Source organism: Crocodylus siamensis, chromosome 2 (genome assembly GCF_052110815.1).
Source record: "Crocodylus siamensis isolate JL-2025a chromosome 2, ASM5211081v1, whole genome shotgun sequence".
Lineage (NCBI taxonomy): Eukaryota > Metazoa > Chordata > Crocodylia > Crocodylidae > Crocodylus > Crocodylus siamensis.
This window is the reverse complement of record NC_143396.1, coordinates 220,326,896-220,342,964: the sequence shown is the minus strand read 5'-3', so window position 1 is coordinate 220,342,964 and position 16,069 is coordinate 220,326,896. Positions and strand designations below refer to the sequence as shown.

Genomic DNA, 16,069 nt, shown 5'->3' with positions numbered 1-16,069 from the left:
TAGCTCCTCCTGGTCTCTCCTTCTGGGTACCCCACTCTCCTGTTCTGCCTCATGCTCCTTGATCTGTAATCTAACTCTCCATGGGGATCTGGGGCATGATTCAGGAGACTGGGAAAGTACCCCAGAGTCAGTCTGGAGTTTCCCAAGAGCCTTTTTATTCTACTCTGCCCCTTTTTCCACACAGCGGAGGGAAAGAGGATCTTTCAGAGTGGTCAGATGAGGACACTCCCAAGAAGTGTCTAGAGGCCAATGGACATGAAGAAGACCTAAAGGTACCAGGCGTGCGGGTGCGAGCGCTGTATGATTACACAGGACAAGAGGCTGATGAGCTGAGCTTTAAAGCAGGTACAGAAGCACTAATCCTTTTACTAATCCTTTGCCACTACCACTTTGGCTGACTGATTGAAACATTCCACTGAGATCTGGATAGCCCTGTTGGGAACCATACAGTGCCTTTCCCTGCCACCAACCCAGGGAAAGCACTGGGCAGCCCAGAAGCTGCCCCTGCCCCCACTAAGTAGGGAGATCAGCAAGGCACAGGGATGCTAGAAAGGGAATCCTTTGCTTTTGGCCACAGAGGGCAGGGGGAAAAGGCACAGCTGAAATTTGTGAGGCAAGTCTGGAATTTACCTGGTATGTGTCACAGGTGACACCCTGAACAAAGGGAAAAAGGGGAATGCAGGCAAGCTCTTTGGGTGCCTTCAAACTTGATTGTATACTGCTCTCTTAGAATCATAGGGCTGGAGGGGACCTCAGGAAGCTATCTACTCTAGCACCCTGCTCCAGAGAGGATCTTCCCAGAAGAGTATTTAACTTGCTCTAAATAAAACTGAGAATGGAGATAATGAAGTTTCTCTAGGTAATCTGTTCCATTTCTAACAAGGTATTCTCTCACTATGAGAATGGGTAATATCCAATCTACTGTCCTGTATTGCAGTTTATTGCTCATTGTCCTATCCTCTGCAGCCATGAAGTCATCCGTTGCCATCTTCTTTGTAACCACGCTTCAGATGCTAGAAGACAGTTGCCAAATTCCCTTTCAGTCCTCTCTTCCTCACTAAATCCCCCCCATATCTTCTGAGTTTTTTCTTGTAAGTCATTTTTCCTAGATCTCTGGTTTTTTGTTGCTCTCTAAGGGACTCTGAATTTGTTCCTGCATTCTTGAAGTGCAGTGTCCTATACTGGATACATTGTTTTAAATGGGGTTTCTGTGGAAGAATCACTTCCTTTGACTTGTAAGTGATGTTACTATTAATACAACCTAGTGTACTATTGGCTTTTTCCCCAATAAGAGCACACTGATTCATAAACTTGTAATCCACTATCACCCCAAGTCCTTTTAGGTAGTACACTGACCTAGCCAGTTACTCCCCAGTATGCATCTGTGCATACAGAGCCATCCCTTGGAGGGGGGGGGGTGCAAATCGGGGCAATTTTTGCCTCGGGCCCCATACAGGCCTCACTGGTTGCTGCACACTGCTGGCTCCATGCCCTGGGTGCTTGCTGCCCTGGCCCTGCACAGCCTGATATGCCCCGGGTCCTGCATACCCCTAGGGGTGGCTCTGTGTACATGTGACTGTTCTGTCCTTAGTGTGTGTACACTCATTGAATTTTGACCATTTTTTCTAGTTTATTAAGGTAATTCTGAATCCTAATCCAATTCCCCTCTGCCGCCTTCCCCCCCAGTGTCTGCAACTCTACCCAGTTTAGTGTTGCTTGCAGATTTGCTAGCTGTGTACTCAGTTCCACCCTCTGAATCATTAATGGAAATATTAAACAGTATTGGACCCAGGACAGATTCTCGGGGAATCTTACTCAATGCTTCCTTCCAGTTGGACATTGAGCCATTGGCTGTTCTTTCAAATGCAGTGATCTAGTGAATTAGATATCTAATGTATAGCAGTTCCACCTAAATTAAAGGAATGCAGTCTACTAATGAGAATGTCGTGGAAGACCATGTTGAAAGTCTTGCTTAAGTTGAGGTAAATCACAATGACTTGCTGTCAGCCTAGCCATAAAACCTGTCTTCCTGTCATAGAAGGAAATTGGGTTGGTCAATAGGGGTTGTGCTTGATTTTTTTTATTTTTTTTTCAGGGCTGGAAGGGACCTCAGGAGATCATCAAGTCCAGCCCCCTGCCCAAAGGGCAGGAAATCAGCTGGGGTTATAGGATCCCAGCAAGATAAGCATCCAATTTACTCTTGAAGGTGTTCAATGTAGGTGCTTGAACCACCTCTGATGGCAGACTGTTCCAGACCTTGGGGGCTTGGACAGTAAAGAAATTCTTCCTTATGTCCATCTTGTCTGTTCTTTTTAGGTCAGGGGTGCCCACAAGCCAGATCCCATCCCTAGTGCTGTCATTCAGCCTGTGGGGCTCCCTATTGTCGATAAGGCAATGGAGGACCTGGTCTCAGCTAGGTGGGGGTGGCACAAGGCCCCCAGAGCCCAATCCTGGCTGGCTGGGTGGCAGTGGCATGGGGCCCAATTTGGCCCATGAGCGTACATACACTTCATCTAGACCACAGGGCTAAAATCAAAGTACTACTGCTCAGAGGCAAGGATAGGTGCTCCCAATAGAGGGTGAGGGAGAATGCTGGGATCTCTATTTTGAGTTGGTTTCTACCCCACCTGCCTCTCCTCAGTTTTCAAAGGGCTATCTGGATCTCAGGACTGTTTCTAATCTTGCTTGTATTGAATTTTGTGTATGAGGAGTGTGATGCATGTTGCTTTTTTTTCAATGGGTGCTAAAGTCCCTGGGCCTGCACATGAGGCCAGCATCTGTTCTACTGAGTCATCACGTAGACTTTTTAGCACTAACTTGCTTGTTTCTCAGTGCAGCAGCTTTTTTTTAAGCCGTCCCAACAGTACAGGTGGATTGGCATAACTAGCCAAGAGGGCTGGGGATAGAATTTCCCTTCCCTGTACCTTTTGGGGAGCCTTCTACAGGCTAGAAGGCTCTAGGATTTGTTTTTCCCCAGCTGCTTCCCTACCAAGTAGCTTGGACCCAAACTAACCAGTCCCTTCAGTTTCAGACTAGAGTTGTACCACTCAAATCCTAATATAACTACTAAATCCATTAAAGGGGCCTTGACCTCACCCTGGGGGCAGATGACTTTCCAGTCCTCTAGATAAATGGGACTGTACCATAGGAAAACTCAAAAGCTGTATCTGACCATATATACAGGTTTTGCTATCAGTGGGAAAGGTTCCTGTTTCTTCCTTTCATGGTGCAAAGCTGGGGAGGGTAAAGGAGAGTCCCCCCCAGCCTGTCTGGTTGGGAAACCTAGGTCCATTCTATGGCTTGGGCTTTGGCTATTCTGTGTTAAAACCCAAGGTGGTCATTTGTCTAAAGCTGAACATCTTGCAAGTCTGTCCTACCTGTTTCAGAGGAAACATGCAGCAGAGAGGACCTGAAACAAGATTCTATGCAGCTGAAGATCTGGGGACAGTAATGCTCCCTGAGGATGCTCTGACCTTGCAGATGCCAACTTCTGTCTTGGGAAGGGGGGAGGAAGAGAATGCTGATTAGTGACAAGCCAGTTTTTTTTTATAAGCAACCCATTTTTTCCCCCCCTTCAAGAGCTCCCTCTGAAAGACTTCTTGCCTACAGTTGTTGTTCCCTCTTTCCAGTGCACGCTGAGAGATTGTGAAGGATCAGGATTATACTGGTTAGCTACATCTAACTCGTATGGTGTTAGTGCACACGTGTGTGTGTGTGTGTGTGTGTGTGTGTGTGTGTGTGTGTGTGCATTTCTGCCCTAAGCCCCTATGTGAGGTCTTCGGACACTAAGGAAAAGCTGTGGAGGCTCCTGGCTCTTTCCCAAGCTTAAATTGTTGTGCTGCTTCCCTTTAGGTGAAGAACTAATGAAGATCAGTGAGGAGGATGAACAAGGCTGGTGCAAAGGCCGGCTTCTCACAGGCCAGGTTGGACTCTATCCTGCTAACTATGTCCAGAGGGTTGGCTCATGATTGCTGCTCCCCTCCTAAGGCATCTCTTGCACATGCAGCAGCCTACCCCTGCAGAGGTCATCTGATCACTGTTCGCCCCTAACCCACCTCAGCAGGGTGCAAAGCCACATCTGGACTCTGATTCTGAGGACACTTGTTCCTTGTAACCAATGCTTCATTTTAAATTTCTAGAATCATAGGGGTTTTCTAATAAATGAATATGGATGAGTAAAGGCTTATTCTGCCTTTTGAGCACTAGGGGAATTTGGGGGTGGGATGCGGACAGGGGCTAGGGGTTTTGCTTGGGTGGTGCAGTGGCACATACTGTTGCTTGTCTATTAAAGACCACTCTTGCCTGCTTCCTTTGTGCCTATGCATAAAAGCTAGCTGGGATCTTCTGGGTCCACAGGTGGCTGCTGACTGCTCTATCCTTAAGCCCCTCTAAAGGGGGATTGAGAATGTGCTACAGTAGCTTTCAGAATTGGTGGTGGGGATATGGCCCTGAAAAAGCTCTAGAAGTCTTGGCTGCCCTTGGCCAAAAAACAAGCATTCAGTTTATTCTAGATGAATTAGGAAGGCTTCAGTAATGCTGGTAGTACTGGTGTCTGCCCCAGTTTCCTGTGGGAGCATTTTTAGGTTCAAATAAATCTCTTATCTTTGACAAGTCTCATTGCCTCCCCAGCCATCTGGCATAAACTATATAGGTTGACAGTTCACAAAACAGCTGTCTGATAGACCAAGGGTTGTACACTGTCCCTGCTTTCCTGGTTGCGGGAGGGAAGGGCTAACTTGGGTTCCTTTTCCAGTACCAGTAAGACCATCCTTTCCCCAGCCCTTCTGGCTCTTGACTTCTACACTGAGTAATTACACCTTTAGAAAAAATCTTGTCGCCCATTTTAACAGTTATGTGGCATAAAAATGTAACATTCACTAAGGTTTTAGTTCAACTGTAAGAGACCTAACTTCCCAACTGTTTCCAGATGCCACTCAATGGTGGTGGCCTAGAAGTGTCTTGAGGCATGGGTCCTTTCTCTGTCTTGGTGTTCCTCTGGAGCAGCTGAGATCAACCAGGGGCCTGGTCTCTGATTCTAGCCTTCATATGCCAAACAAGATGGACCAAGGAACTGAAGCTTAACAGATGAGCTTTATGATTGAAATGCTTCCTTAAGGTGAGAGCAGAATTTGGTTCCTTGGTATAATAGGTCAGATCTGAGAGTGTGAATTGTGGTAGAGGCTGTAGCCAGACAAAATTTTTTCTGTTTTAAAGTTGGTGGGGGGGGCTTGCCACTGGTGACCGCATATCACCTAAACCACTGTAATGTTTTGTTTTGTCCTGCTGTAAGTGACGCTGGATGAACTTATACTGAAATAAGAGCTGCTAGACTATGACTGCTTCTTTCTGCAGCATTGAATGGGTACATAAAACCATTATGAGGGAACAGCTTGAAACATGGTAACTCCCTCCCCTTCAGCTGGCATAACTATTTCGTATGTCTGTCCTGAGATGCAGACTTCAGGTGGTAAAACAATAATAGTTCACAGAATTTGTCTGAGGAAAGCAACCAGGGCTGTATTGGCATCCATGAGGTGCTTGGCCTGGCCAAAGAGACTCAGAGTAGCTGGAAACAAGTTGAACCAGGCATGAAAGGAATAATGTCACTGGATGGAGGTGTGAGGCACAGAAGGGAGTTGCATGCTGACCTAGATAGGTAGCTGACTTGGAATTCTTTAACTATAGGCTAGTAAAAATATGCCATTATTTATGGGTCAAAGGAAGAGCTGCACAATGTGACATTCAGCAGGGAGTTCAGTTGAGCTGCTTGTAATGTTTGTAGAGTGAAGAGGAGCAGACTCAACTCTACTAACCTGCAGGAATTGGAGCAGTAGCATAGGAAGAGTAACATTTCTGCTGAAATGGCAGAAGCTAAATTCCTTATCAGATTGTATGCATTGGCAGGGTTTGAGCAGATTCCCTTGGGCCCAAAGCTTTGCTTGGCTGTCTCTGGAATACATTTGTCACGTGGCAGTATTTCTTGGTACAACAGTGCAGATGTTGGGTAATCACAGAAGAATGGATGTATGCTGTTGTCTTCTGGGGCAGCTGACCTTCAGGATCAACTACAGAAAGGACTGGAAACTTCAAAAAGAAACTACCTGGAACTGAACATGACCCAGACTAGACATCCATTTTTAAGCTATATTTATTAAGCAGAAAAGTGGATCAAAGGATGGGTGACTCCAAGATTCATGTAAAGGTGAATAGTTGGAGACCCAGAGTTTTTAAATCTCTCTAGTTGGCTATGATCTTGCCAGTCTACTTCTTAGCTTAAGCAGCATTGAGGAAAATGCCTTCCCTAAGAAGCAGAATAGATATCAAGCCCACATTGGAGATCTTATATTTACTGACTAAAGTGTGAGTGCTGTAAGCCCTGTAACATGCTGCAAGAGGACTCTCATGGCAGAGAATCTGCAAATCCTGATATAGTAGGGGTAGTGTACTGTGCCATGGGTTTCTGTGCTTAGTCTTCCAAGCTGTAACAGACCATAATCTGTGACTCCATATACAAAAGGATATGGGAAAGTGCAGCCAAGGATACAGCCAATCTTTAAGTAGCATGATTCCGAATTTTTAGCCAGTGTGTCACTTAAGAAATGGAGTACATGCCATTACTTGTTTTAGGTCAAGAATTGCAACATGTGGAGATAAGCCATTGTGGATTCTCTGTTCCTGGAAGTAAGTGTAAGTGCAGGTCAAACAGAAGTTTGTCTGGGGTGATTTAGATGGGGAGATCTGCCTTGACCATGGGTTGGACTAAATGACCACTTGAGGACCTTTCTACCCCTGTAATTCTATTTAAAAAAACTTATTAGGAATGAGATATGGTAAAGGAAAATAGGCCAAGGATTAAATATAGCATCTACTATAGGTAGTTAACTGATAAGTCTCTTTCTATGCCCTGGGTTTTAAAATAGGCTTTCATGTATAATTCCAAATAGGACAAAAAGGGTAATATGGAAAGATTGCCTCTATGCACTCTTTCCCTGGAAGTTTATCAGTGTTTTTATTCAGGCCAGTATACTGTTGAATGTGTGTAGAACCTGCTATAGAGGCAGAACTGTGCAACAGAAAGCCTGTGATAAGGTATGAACAATTCAAATACCAGAGGCCAAAGTCTAAAATGGGTTGTTTTTTTGTCCTGGGGAAACATGACCAGCTGATCATTATGGACTGTTGGGAAATTTCCTGAAATAACATTTAAGGATACCTCAGTGTGTGATTGAGTCCACTAACAGTATTTGCTCACTGGACACTCTTGGCAAGAGAAGGGAATTACTGCAATTCAGGAATTTATCTAAAGAAAAAAGGGGATTAGCAGGGCAGGGAATCTGAGGAGTAAGAACCTGCTTAAAATGGATTTTTTTAAAGACAGCTCTGAAACAGCAACAGCCTCTTCCTATGCTACAGGACTTGTGTACAAACACCCCTTTCTATGCTTTTCCAAAATAAGACACAACCTTTTTCCCTGGCTGGGGTTTGACAAATCAAACTGGATATAAAACTGTAATAGCAAAAACCTGGTTTATCACAATTAAACTAGTTGCTTGAGCTATTTTTGGGCTGCTTGTCCTAAAATTCTCTCTCAACCTGAAACTTGCTGAGGCAGGCGGACTGAAAAGTGTTAACATTATCCCTAGCCTGTAGTTACTAGAACTTGTCCAGTTCGAGCTAAATGGAGAGAAGCTTCAGGCATGGAGTCAGGTGTTTTCACACGCCCTGCCCCATAATCCACACCACTGCATGTTGCGGTCACATGATTACAAACAACACAGAGACTAGTTGCAGTCAGATTTTGAACCAAGCAAAGCCACTTGCTTCAGCACTGCTACTGTAACTGTCACCTCATGCACTGTGAACTTTTAAGGTTTTATGTCATTACTCTTTGCCACTGAGGATGACCTGACTACCTTCTACAGCACTTCCAAATTACTGACAAAGCAGCCTGTAGAAAACCTGTGGGCCAGCTATTAAATATTCCAACATGTCACGGGATCTTCAAAAAAGGGCTTCTGCCCTGGTGTGGCATGGATTTTCTTGTGCGCACAGGATTTATGAGCCTTGTAGGAGGAAGTTCAAAACCGTTTGGCTCTGTCTAAGGGTAACATCACACAGCCCTCAGAACCTCTACAAAGCAGTTACCCAATAGGAACTGTGAAGCCTGATAACCAGTTTTCCCAGATGGTTTTAATCAACATCCACCATCCTTCATAGCTAATTTGGTAGTGCACTCAGACCCCTTCAGAGAGCTTGGTACTGCTTGTGGTAGCTAGGTTTTAAATTTAATTTCCCCATTTACCTTTGACACCTATTTGTGTTCTTGTTCTTTTACCAGCTGATCATGTAGCACAGCTAAACATATGAGCTGTGGCCTTTGGGCTCAGAACAGCCTTAGCAGGGCCCTCCGCCCTCCCCAGGGCACTTGCTGCAGCAGGTTGGTGTAGCAGAGCAGCTTGGCATGAAGAGTGATATGCTGCAACAGGTGCAAGTGTGTGGAAAGCCTAAGCAGAGCCCTTGGGAACAGTTACAAACTGTCCTGGCATCCCTTCATTTCTGTCCTGTTTACCTAGCCCAAAGCCACAGTGTCTTAGTAGTGGACATTGCCTCTCCCTGACCAAAGGTCAGGCTGTGCACTAAGCAAGACAGCCTTAGCTGCATTCCTAGGGCAGCTGGAATCTTCTCATGTGCAAAGTCCATCAGCAATCCCTTAGACAAAATAATGGACATAAGATGTGCACGTGAACTTCTTTCCCAGGGGCAGAAGCAGCACCTGAAGCCTGGGGGTGGTCTGCAAATGGAAACAGAAATTGAAGGCTGATCATGCAGGCATCTTGCATAAAGAATTATGCCAAATTTGGAACTAGACCACTGCTTTAACCCAGATTAGGATTTTCTAACCAATTGAGAGAGGGTTGCAGAGCTGCAAGGCACAAAGGCAACACAGTATTTTAGGAGAGAGGGGAGGAAATTTGCAAGGCCAGCTCATAGCACCCACGTTTCCCAAACATGATCTGCTTGAGAATAAAGCAAGAACCCCTGATCCTTGGTCAGTGTTTCATGTAGGGAAGAGCTGTGCTACAGGCCTGTGAGTGACTGGGCTCTGAGTGAGAGACAAAGTAGAGGGGAGTGAATGGAGACAAGCTGTGTTGAACAGTGGAAGGCCACAGCTGGAAAGAAAACCGTCCATTTGACCTGATGTGACATCTTCCGAAGCCAGGACTCTGATCAGAGCAAGGTCTCAGATAGGCTTACCAGGATCTGTTTCAAGACCTTTCATCCTTCTTGATCTTCCAGCAGCTTTTGGTTCTGCCAGCTGTGCCCTATTCCAGCTGCTGGAATTCTGTCCTCCCCCATTTGCTTTTCTTCCATGGATTTCTTCCCTCTTGCCCCTGCCACATGGTTTCTGCATTTCCATGTTTACCTGTCTCCTCTAACTAATCCTGTATCTCAACCTGTTGTACCCTCAAGTTGGTATGATTTCCAACTGAACTCCTCCTATCTTCCTTTTCTCACTGCCAAGGCTGCTGCCTCAACAGAGCTGCTCTGTTGCTCAGGGCCAGATTTTGTCACCTTCATTTCCCCTCCTCCCTGCACATTTAAGCTGTGCCCAAACCCTGCTACTCTTTCCTAGAGATGTGTCCATTTCTTTATATCCCATGTATCCAATAATGGATAAAAACTCCTGAAAGACTGCTTCAGGCTCAATTCTAGGAAAAACTCCTTCACAGCCAGGGTGTCTATACTGTGGAACAAACTCCCTCCAGAGGTGCTGCAATCACTTACCGTAGAAATCTTCAAGACGAGACTGGACAGTCACCTCACTGGGATCACCTGACCCCTAGCTGTCTTTCCTGCCCAGTGCAGGGGGGCTGGACCCAATGATCTTGCGAGGTCCCTTCCAGCCCCTAACAATCTATATACTGAGTCTCTTAAACCAGCACTTGTCTTTCTCCCCTGTCTTACTATACCTCCTCCTTTTTGGTGTTTGTGCCATCTCCCTTTCTCCCTATACAGAACACTGACATGGGAAGAATCCCTCCTATTTAAAAAATCTTTTATTAAAACATTTTTACTTAATGTGGCTTTTTATTACATCTGCCTCTCTGCTGTATGCTCTGCTCCTTTCTCCTAAATACCTACCCAGTCCTTTTGGGTGGGAACTCTGCCACCTTATTGCAAGGTGCTGCTTAAATGCATCACAACCACTGTTGTGATAGGGCCAGGGAGTCAGTCTGGGGAAACTGGCAGCTAGAGAATACAGCAACTGGGCCTTTGCCTTTGCTGATGGACTTGGAGGGATCAGGTTTGAAAAGACAGTGGTCCTGCAGCTAGGGCACTGGACAGCACTCAGCCAGGTTTGATCCCCAGCTTTCAGATGGTATGCTATGCTGTAGTTTACTACTTGTGCAGAGATCATTTCATTTCAACCAGTATCAGTGGTATTTGGGGGCAGGCAGCTTTTGGCAGGCATGGCACAAATGAGCTCCACAACCTCTTCAGGCGCTACTCTGACTCCCTGCCCCTGCCCCTGCCCCTGCCCAATCTGCTGCCCTGCTTCCTGCTCCCAGCCCTGTGCTCCCTGTCCTATCTGCTATTTGACTTTCTGCTCCTTGCCCGATTTGCTGCTGTGCTCCCTCCCTCATTTGCTGTGTGCCATACACAAAGGATGCTTGTGCCACTCATGGCATCTGCACTGCAGGTTCACCACTCCTGCAATAGCTAGGTAGTTAGGCCAGGCTGCAGATTGGCATGCTGAGCCCTGGCCTGACTCTTCTGCACCTGAGACTAGGCTTACTCTGCAAAGCAAAGCTTGCTTTCTTTAAGAAGTATTAAACTGCTCCTTGAATCCAAATGTCTGATGGGACCAGGCCCTGTGCCCTGTAGCACTGCCCAGACTCTGCCTGTTGTTTGCAGCATGGGAGTGACTGCCTTGAGTGACTTGTCCAGATTCTGGCCCCTGCACTGCCCCCCACTTCCCTGAATGCAGCTCTAGGAAGTTTCGCACGAGGCCCTGCAAGAGGGTGACGTAGTGATTGGAAACCACCACATTGTTCTCAAAGAGATGATTGTGCAGGGATGGGAAGAGGCCTGACTCCTCGCTCATGTCAGTCAGGATGGCCAACTCCAGTGCTAAGCCCCAGGTCTCAGGCTGCCTGGAGTCCCTGAAGAGCCACATGGAAAGGCCAAGGATCCTCTCTGCTCTACGAATAACTCTTTGCACAGATGCAGCAGGGAGATGCAACCCTCCCCTCTTCTCCAGGAACAGGAGGGCACTACCTGCAGGCTCCACCCCAGAGGAAGACAGCAGAGCAGCTCGACACTTGGCACAGGGCAGAAGTGGCAGCATCTTCTGTACTACAAAGCATGCGATAGAGGTGGTTTTGTCTTCCTCCACCTGAGCAAGAAGGGATGGGGCTAGGTCTATGGCACTGGGGACCTGCCTGGAACCTAGATACCAGTGATCCAGCCAGATTTTCCCCTTTTCCAGAGGCCAAGTAGCCTGCAGCTGGAGACTAGCCCGTCTGTTCAATGACACATCCAGCAGACTGGGGACATTGGTTCCTAGCTTAGTGAGACCCTTCTGCAGGACATGTCTGTACGCAAGCTGGAAAGCCTGCACAGTGGGAGTCCCTCTCTCACTGCAGGCCTGCTGAATGGCCTCCAACCACCACTGCAGAGGGTCTAGACTCCACCAGCCAGGGAGCAGGTATGGCATAGGCCTGTCCTCTGCCTCCAGGTAGGTCCTTGACATCTGCTGCAGACTACGCAGGTTCACTAGGAAGCCCAGGAAGCCCCAGCGGTGTTTGCTCAGTCCCAGCAGCTCCCCAGAAGCATCCCGCAGCTTGCGTAGCAGGTTCTCATATTCATTGCAGAGGCTATTGAGGAAAATGGAGCTGGCAAGGGTCAGTGGCGCCTTGGGCCCTTTGCCATAGACACTCCGACTACTGCAGTTATCAAACACCCTGGCAATCAGCCGGAGGAAATGTGCTGTCACCTCATGGCCCTGAAACTGGGGCAAACCCAGGCTGGCAACAAAGTGCAGGGCCTGGGCTGTGCTCTCGCTGAACAGCTGTGCAGCCCCATTTCCCCACATCTGCTGCCCTGACAGGCCCATGCCGTCCAGTCTGCAGACAACTTCCTCTTGCTGTAGCAGCCCCAGGCGCAGGATGTAATCCCAATAGATGGCCTTGCCACTCACCTGAAGGCTCCCATGTGCCTGCAGTGTATTGTGAACAAGTGTAAGCAGGTGGCAGGGGTCAAAAAAGTAGGTGACCTTGAGCACTGGAGTGGCAGGGTGGAAGAACGTGGATTTCACGGAGACTCCATCGACCACCACCCCCAACCGTCGGGCCGTGTCCACACTGGGGGCTGTGGCATCGGAAGTCACGGAGACCACCTGAATTCCAATGTCATGCAGCTTGAGGATACAGTGGCGCAGAAGCTGAGCCTGAATGTCACCGGTGAGCGTAGCAAGGAGGAAGTAGCCGAGAGGAGCTGTCCAGTGCCCCTGGAATCCTACTGCTATGAACACAACGGCTTCTCTGGCTGCTGGCACCTCATCTGCATCGTAAACCCCAGCCCCAAAGTCTATCAGGCCCTGCATGCACTTGGTGAGCTGGTTATAATGGACTCTCCTCTCCAATGGCATTGCCCCAAAGAGCAGAGAACAGTACTGGAAAACTCTGTCTCCTGCTTGGGATCTCTCTGCCAAGGCACTGAAGGTTTGCTGGCTGAACCCAGGCCCATAGTCCAGGTTGGAGAGCCACCTGCAATGGAAAATTCAGAGGAAGGTGAGCAGGAAAGAGACCTGCAAATGCCACCCTGCAGTGGGTATAAGACATCCATTGCCAGGTGACACAACCTGGCAGAAGGCAGGGGGATACAGCCACCCAATCCAAAGCTGCTCTCTCCATCTGATCTGAGAGGGGAGACAGTCTGTCTTAAGCTCTGTCTGGGCTCTCTCTCTTTCATTCATCCAAGAGAGAGGGCAGGTTCCCTCCCTCCTTTTACTGGTTTCAAGAGAGGGATGTACCCTACTGGCCCTCTCATCTATCTTGTGCTTTAATTCCTAGAGGCGTGTAGGGTTTTGTTTTTCACTCTTTCTTCTCTACCTACCTTCTCAGCTCTGGCGTGCAGAGCTGCGTGTATCGTTCTACTGGGGCACAACAGAACCCCAACAGTATCATGTTTCCCATGCCTCCACTGGCAAACTCACTACTTTCTAATTCACAAGTGCATTCTCTCTACATTTAAAGGGTGCATGTTATTCGGACAATCCTTGTTGTCCGTTTCTCTGTCTTTGCAACTCATGTGGTTTTTTTTCGTTTCTCCTGCACATCCCATCCTCTCTGCTTCAGGGCTGTTAATAAACCCGATCTGTCCCAATACAAGGACTGGCAAAAATGCTAATGGACCCTGCACAGATCCCTCACTCCCTTCCCTGTTGTACAACTGTGGTGATCCCCAGGCAATGCCCGACAACCTTTTCTCCATCATGGGTCAGGATCTCAGTGAACCCTACTCTTAATACTCAGGTAAACAATAGGTTTATTGGCCACCTTGCCCAAATGTCTACACAGTGACAGTCTGATAATCAGCCCAGGCTTAATGCTAGGTAACTGGCTGGCAAGTTTCTGGTTCTGCCTTCTGGTCCTTCTTTGAGATGAACACAATGATTTTCTGGAGCCTTGGCATCCAACCCACTTACTGGGCATGGGCAAAGGTTGCTCTTCATCCCCTGGGCTTTGTCCATGTTGTCTGGTGCCGTTGGCCTGGGCTGATCTAGTTTGGGCCTCTGATCCTGCTCTACATTGAAATAGGGCCCAGTTCCCAGTTCTGCCCTTGTGTTGCTGGGCTGGAACTCCCCCTTGCTCATAAGAGACTATTTTATTCCTTCTTTCTAGCCTGCTCCACGGGTTCAAGATGGGGCTCAGGAGCGAGGCCCCTCAGGCCAATATACTGTTCTGCTGGAGGCTTCCTCACAGCATCTGTATCCAGCAGCTGAGAGTACAGTGCCTGTAGGAGACGCACATGCGCAAGGTAGCAGGCTCTGGCAGCTGGAACGTCCTCCTCACTGACTCATAGGCCTTGGCTGAGAACAGGTGAAGCGAGACAGCAAAGTTACGAGTGGCAGCTGAATAGTTCCCTGGCTGGGTCCCTTCATAGTGCAGGTCGAGCTGCAAGTCTGCAAGAGTAAAGAGATGGGGTTGGGGGCAGCAAGGCAAAATTCCCTGGGACAGGGGCAGGTTACACAGGAAGGCGAGCAGAGGCATTACCCTTCTCAAATGCAGCTTGGGGTCAGAGAACAGGGACAAGGTCTGTCCTTGATGGTGGGGGTATAAGGCCCTCCTCTTAGAGCTCACAAGGAAGGGGTCAGAGAGGGTGCATGGACACCTCCTTGAGGTTCACTGACACAAGTGGAGAAGGGGCACCACCCAAGTCTCTGAGAGGAAAACCCCTGCCCTTTCCTTACCAGCAAACTGGGCTCTCAGCATCTGCATGATGTCCTCACAGAGGAGATTCTGCTCTTTCAGGCCTTCCAACACACTCCGCAGCTCCTGGCGACAGTAGGTGAGGTGCCGCTTGGCTGCGTCCTGCTCCCGCTCATTCCCCAGCATGAGGCTGGGGAGCAGGGATGGTTGTGTTTTGTCCTCCATGCACTCTGTCAGGCTGTACTGGTGCTCAGCCTGGATAAGTTCCACCTGCCAGGACACGAGGGCATGCCTGTCACCACCTGACAGCCCTTCCCTTTTCCTGAGCTCCCTTTTCCCATGTCCCTGGAGCCCCAAATGATAGCCTCCAGGCCAGCAATCTCCCTCCTGTCATTCGTACAGCCCAGGACACTTGCTCATACAATTGTTTTTGAAACCAAAAATTATAATCAACTTCTATTCTCTTCTCCCCTTTGCAACCTTTGGTATTGGGCTGATTTTTCCAGCAGTATGTCTGCATCAGAGACCCTGGGCCCACCCTTCGTCCTAGGATCTAGGACGCAGGGAATCAGAAAACACTTCATTTACTGCCCTCTCCAAGTCACCCCTACAAAAATGCCCCACCCCACCATGCCCTGGGTTGACCTTTTATCTGAAATCCTAGGGGACAGAAGCTGTAGGCTTTAGGCATCACAATAAGCATTGGCTGCCCTGTGTGTTTCTACTCACCGCTTTAGCCTGAGTTGGAGAGACATCTGCTGGTAAAATAGCCTCACCAGGGCCTGCTGCTGGTATATTGGTGCCCATGGCTTTGAGAGACCTTGTTGAACGCTGCCCTCTAGGTGATTTCTGTACAAGGTAAAAGTTTAGATACATATGATCTGCCTCTGAGGAACTGATACTGATCCTGAGTAGGGCAGGTAGAAACAACAGTGCTGGCAGGCCCTATGATGGGGAAAGCCAGTGCAGATGAGATGCACTGGTGCTGCAATCCCACTGCTACCAATAACGCTCTGAACTGTTCAGAATGCACAAGTTAAGCCTCACAACACCCAGGAGGTATGTATTAACCTCCCACTTTAATAAAGGCACGGAAACAGAAGCACAAAGTGGCACCATGACTGGCTCAAGGTCCTGCAGAGGATGTCAGAGCTGAGAACAGAACTCAGATGTCCTGATTCTATGCTTGAAACACAGGACTATCCTTCCTCCTTTAGCCTGTAAGCCCCTGGTCAGCTTCCCTGATCCAAGTTCCAGCTATGCTCCACAGAACCCTCCAGTGGGCTGTGAGCTGCTGAAAGAACTAAAGCAATGCCAGAGGCTTCCATTAGGTTAACAAGGAGACCAGAAATGATTGCTTTGTCCCCTGATCACCTTCCTAACTCCTCCAGTCCCCTCATGAACATTTGTCCCAGGCTGGTCAGGGATCCCAAGAGTAAGGAGCTCTTACTGATATGCTGCTCCTTCTTCCAATATCCAGCTTAAAAATTCCACACATACCCCTCAGAAAAAGCAGCAGCCTGAAGCTACCACCACCAGGCTACTCCTGCTTCCAGCTCAGTTCCTTCCCATATGTTACAAATTTCTCACTCCAAGGCTTTGAGCTATCGCTATTTCTTAATGTCTGTGGTTTC

General features: G+C 48.1%; 1 protein-coding gene across 6 annotated transcripts in view; it reads left to right on the top strand.

The window, feature by feature from the left end:
• The window catches only part of PACSIN3 (protein kinase C and casein kinase substrate in neurons 3), a 28,288-nt gene extending 24,108 nt beyond the window's left edge, over positions 1-4,180 (top strand). For 5 of the 6 annotated variants that reach the window (XM_090033092.1, XM_090033091.1, XM_090033090.1 and 2 more), the window contains 2 exons: positions 185-345; positions 3,853-4,180. In XM_090033092.1, coding sequence (XP_089889218.1) covers positions 185-345; positions 3,853-3,968 — 277 coding nt within the window. In that variant the 3' untranslated portion in view covers positions 3,969-4,180. Of the gene's footprint in view, positions 1-184; positions 346-2,095; positions 2,292-3,852 lie in introns of those variants that run through there. The other variant, XM_090033087.1, reaches the window with a different exon arrangement.
• Positions 4,181-16,069: the final 11,889 nt, after the last annotated feature.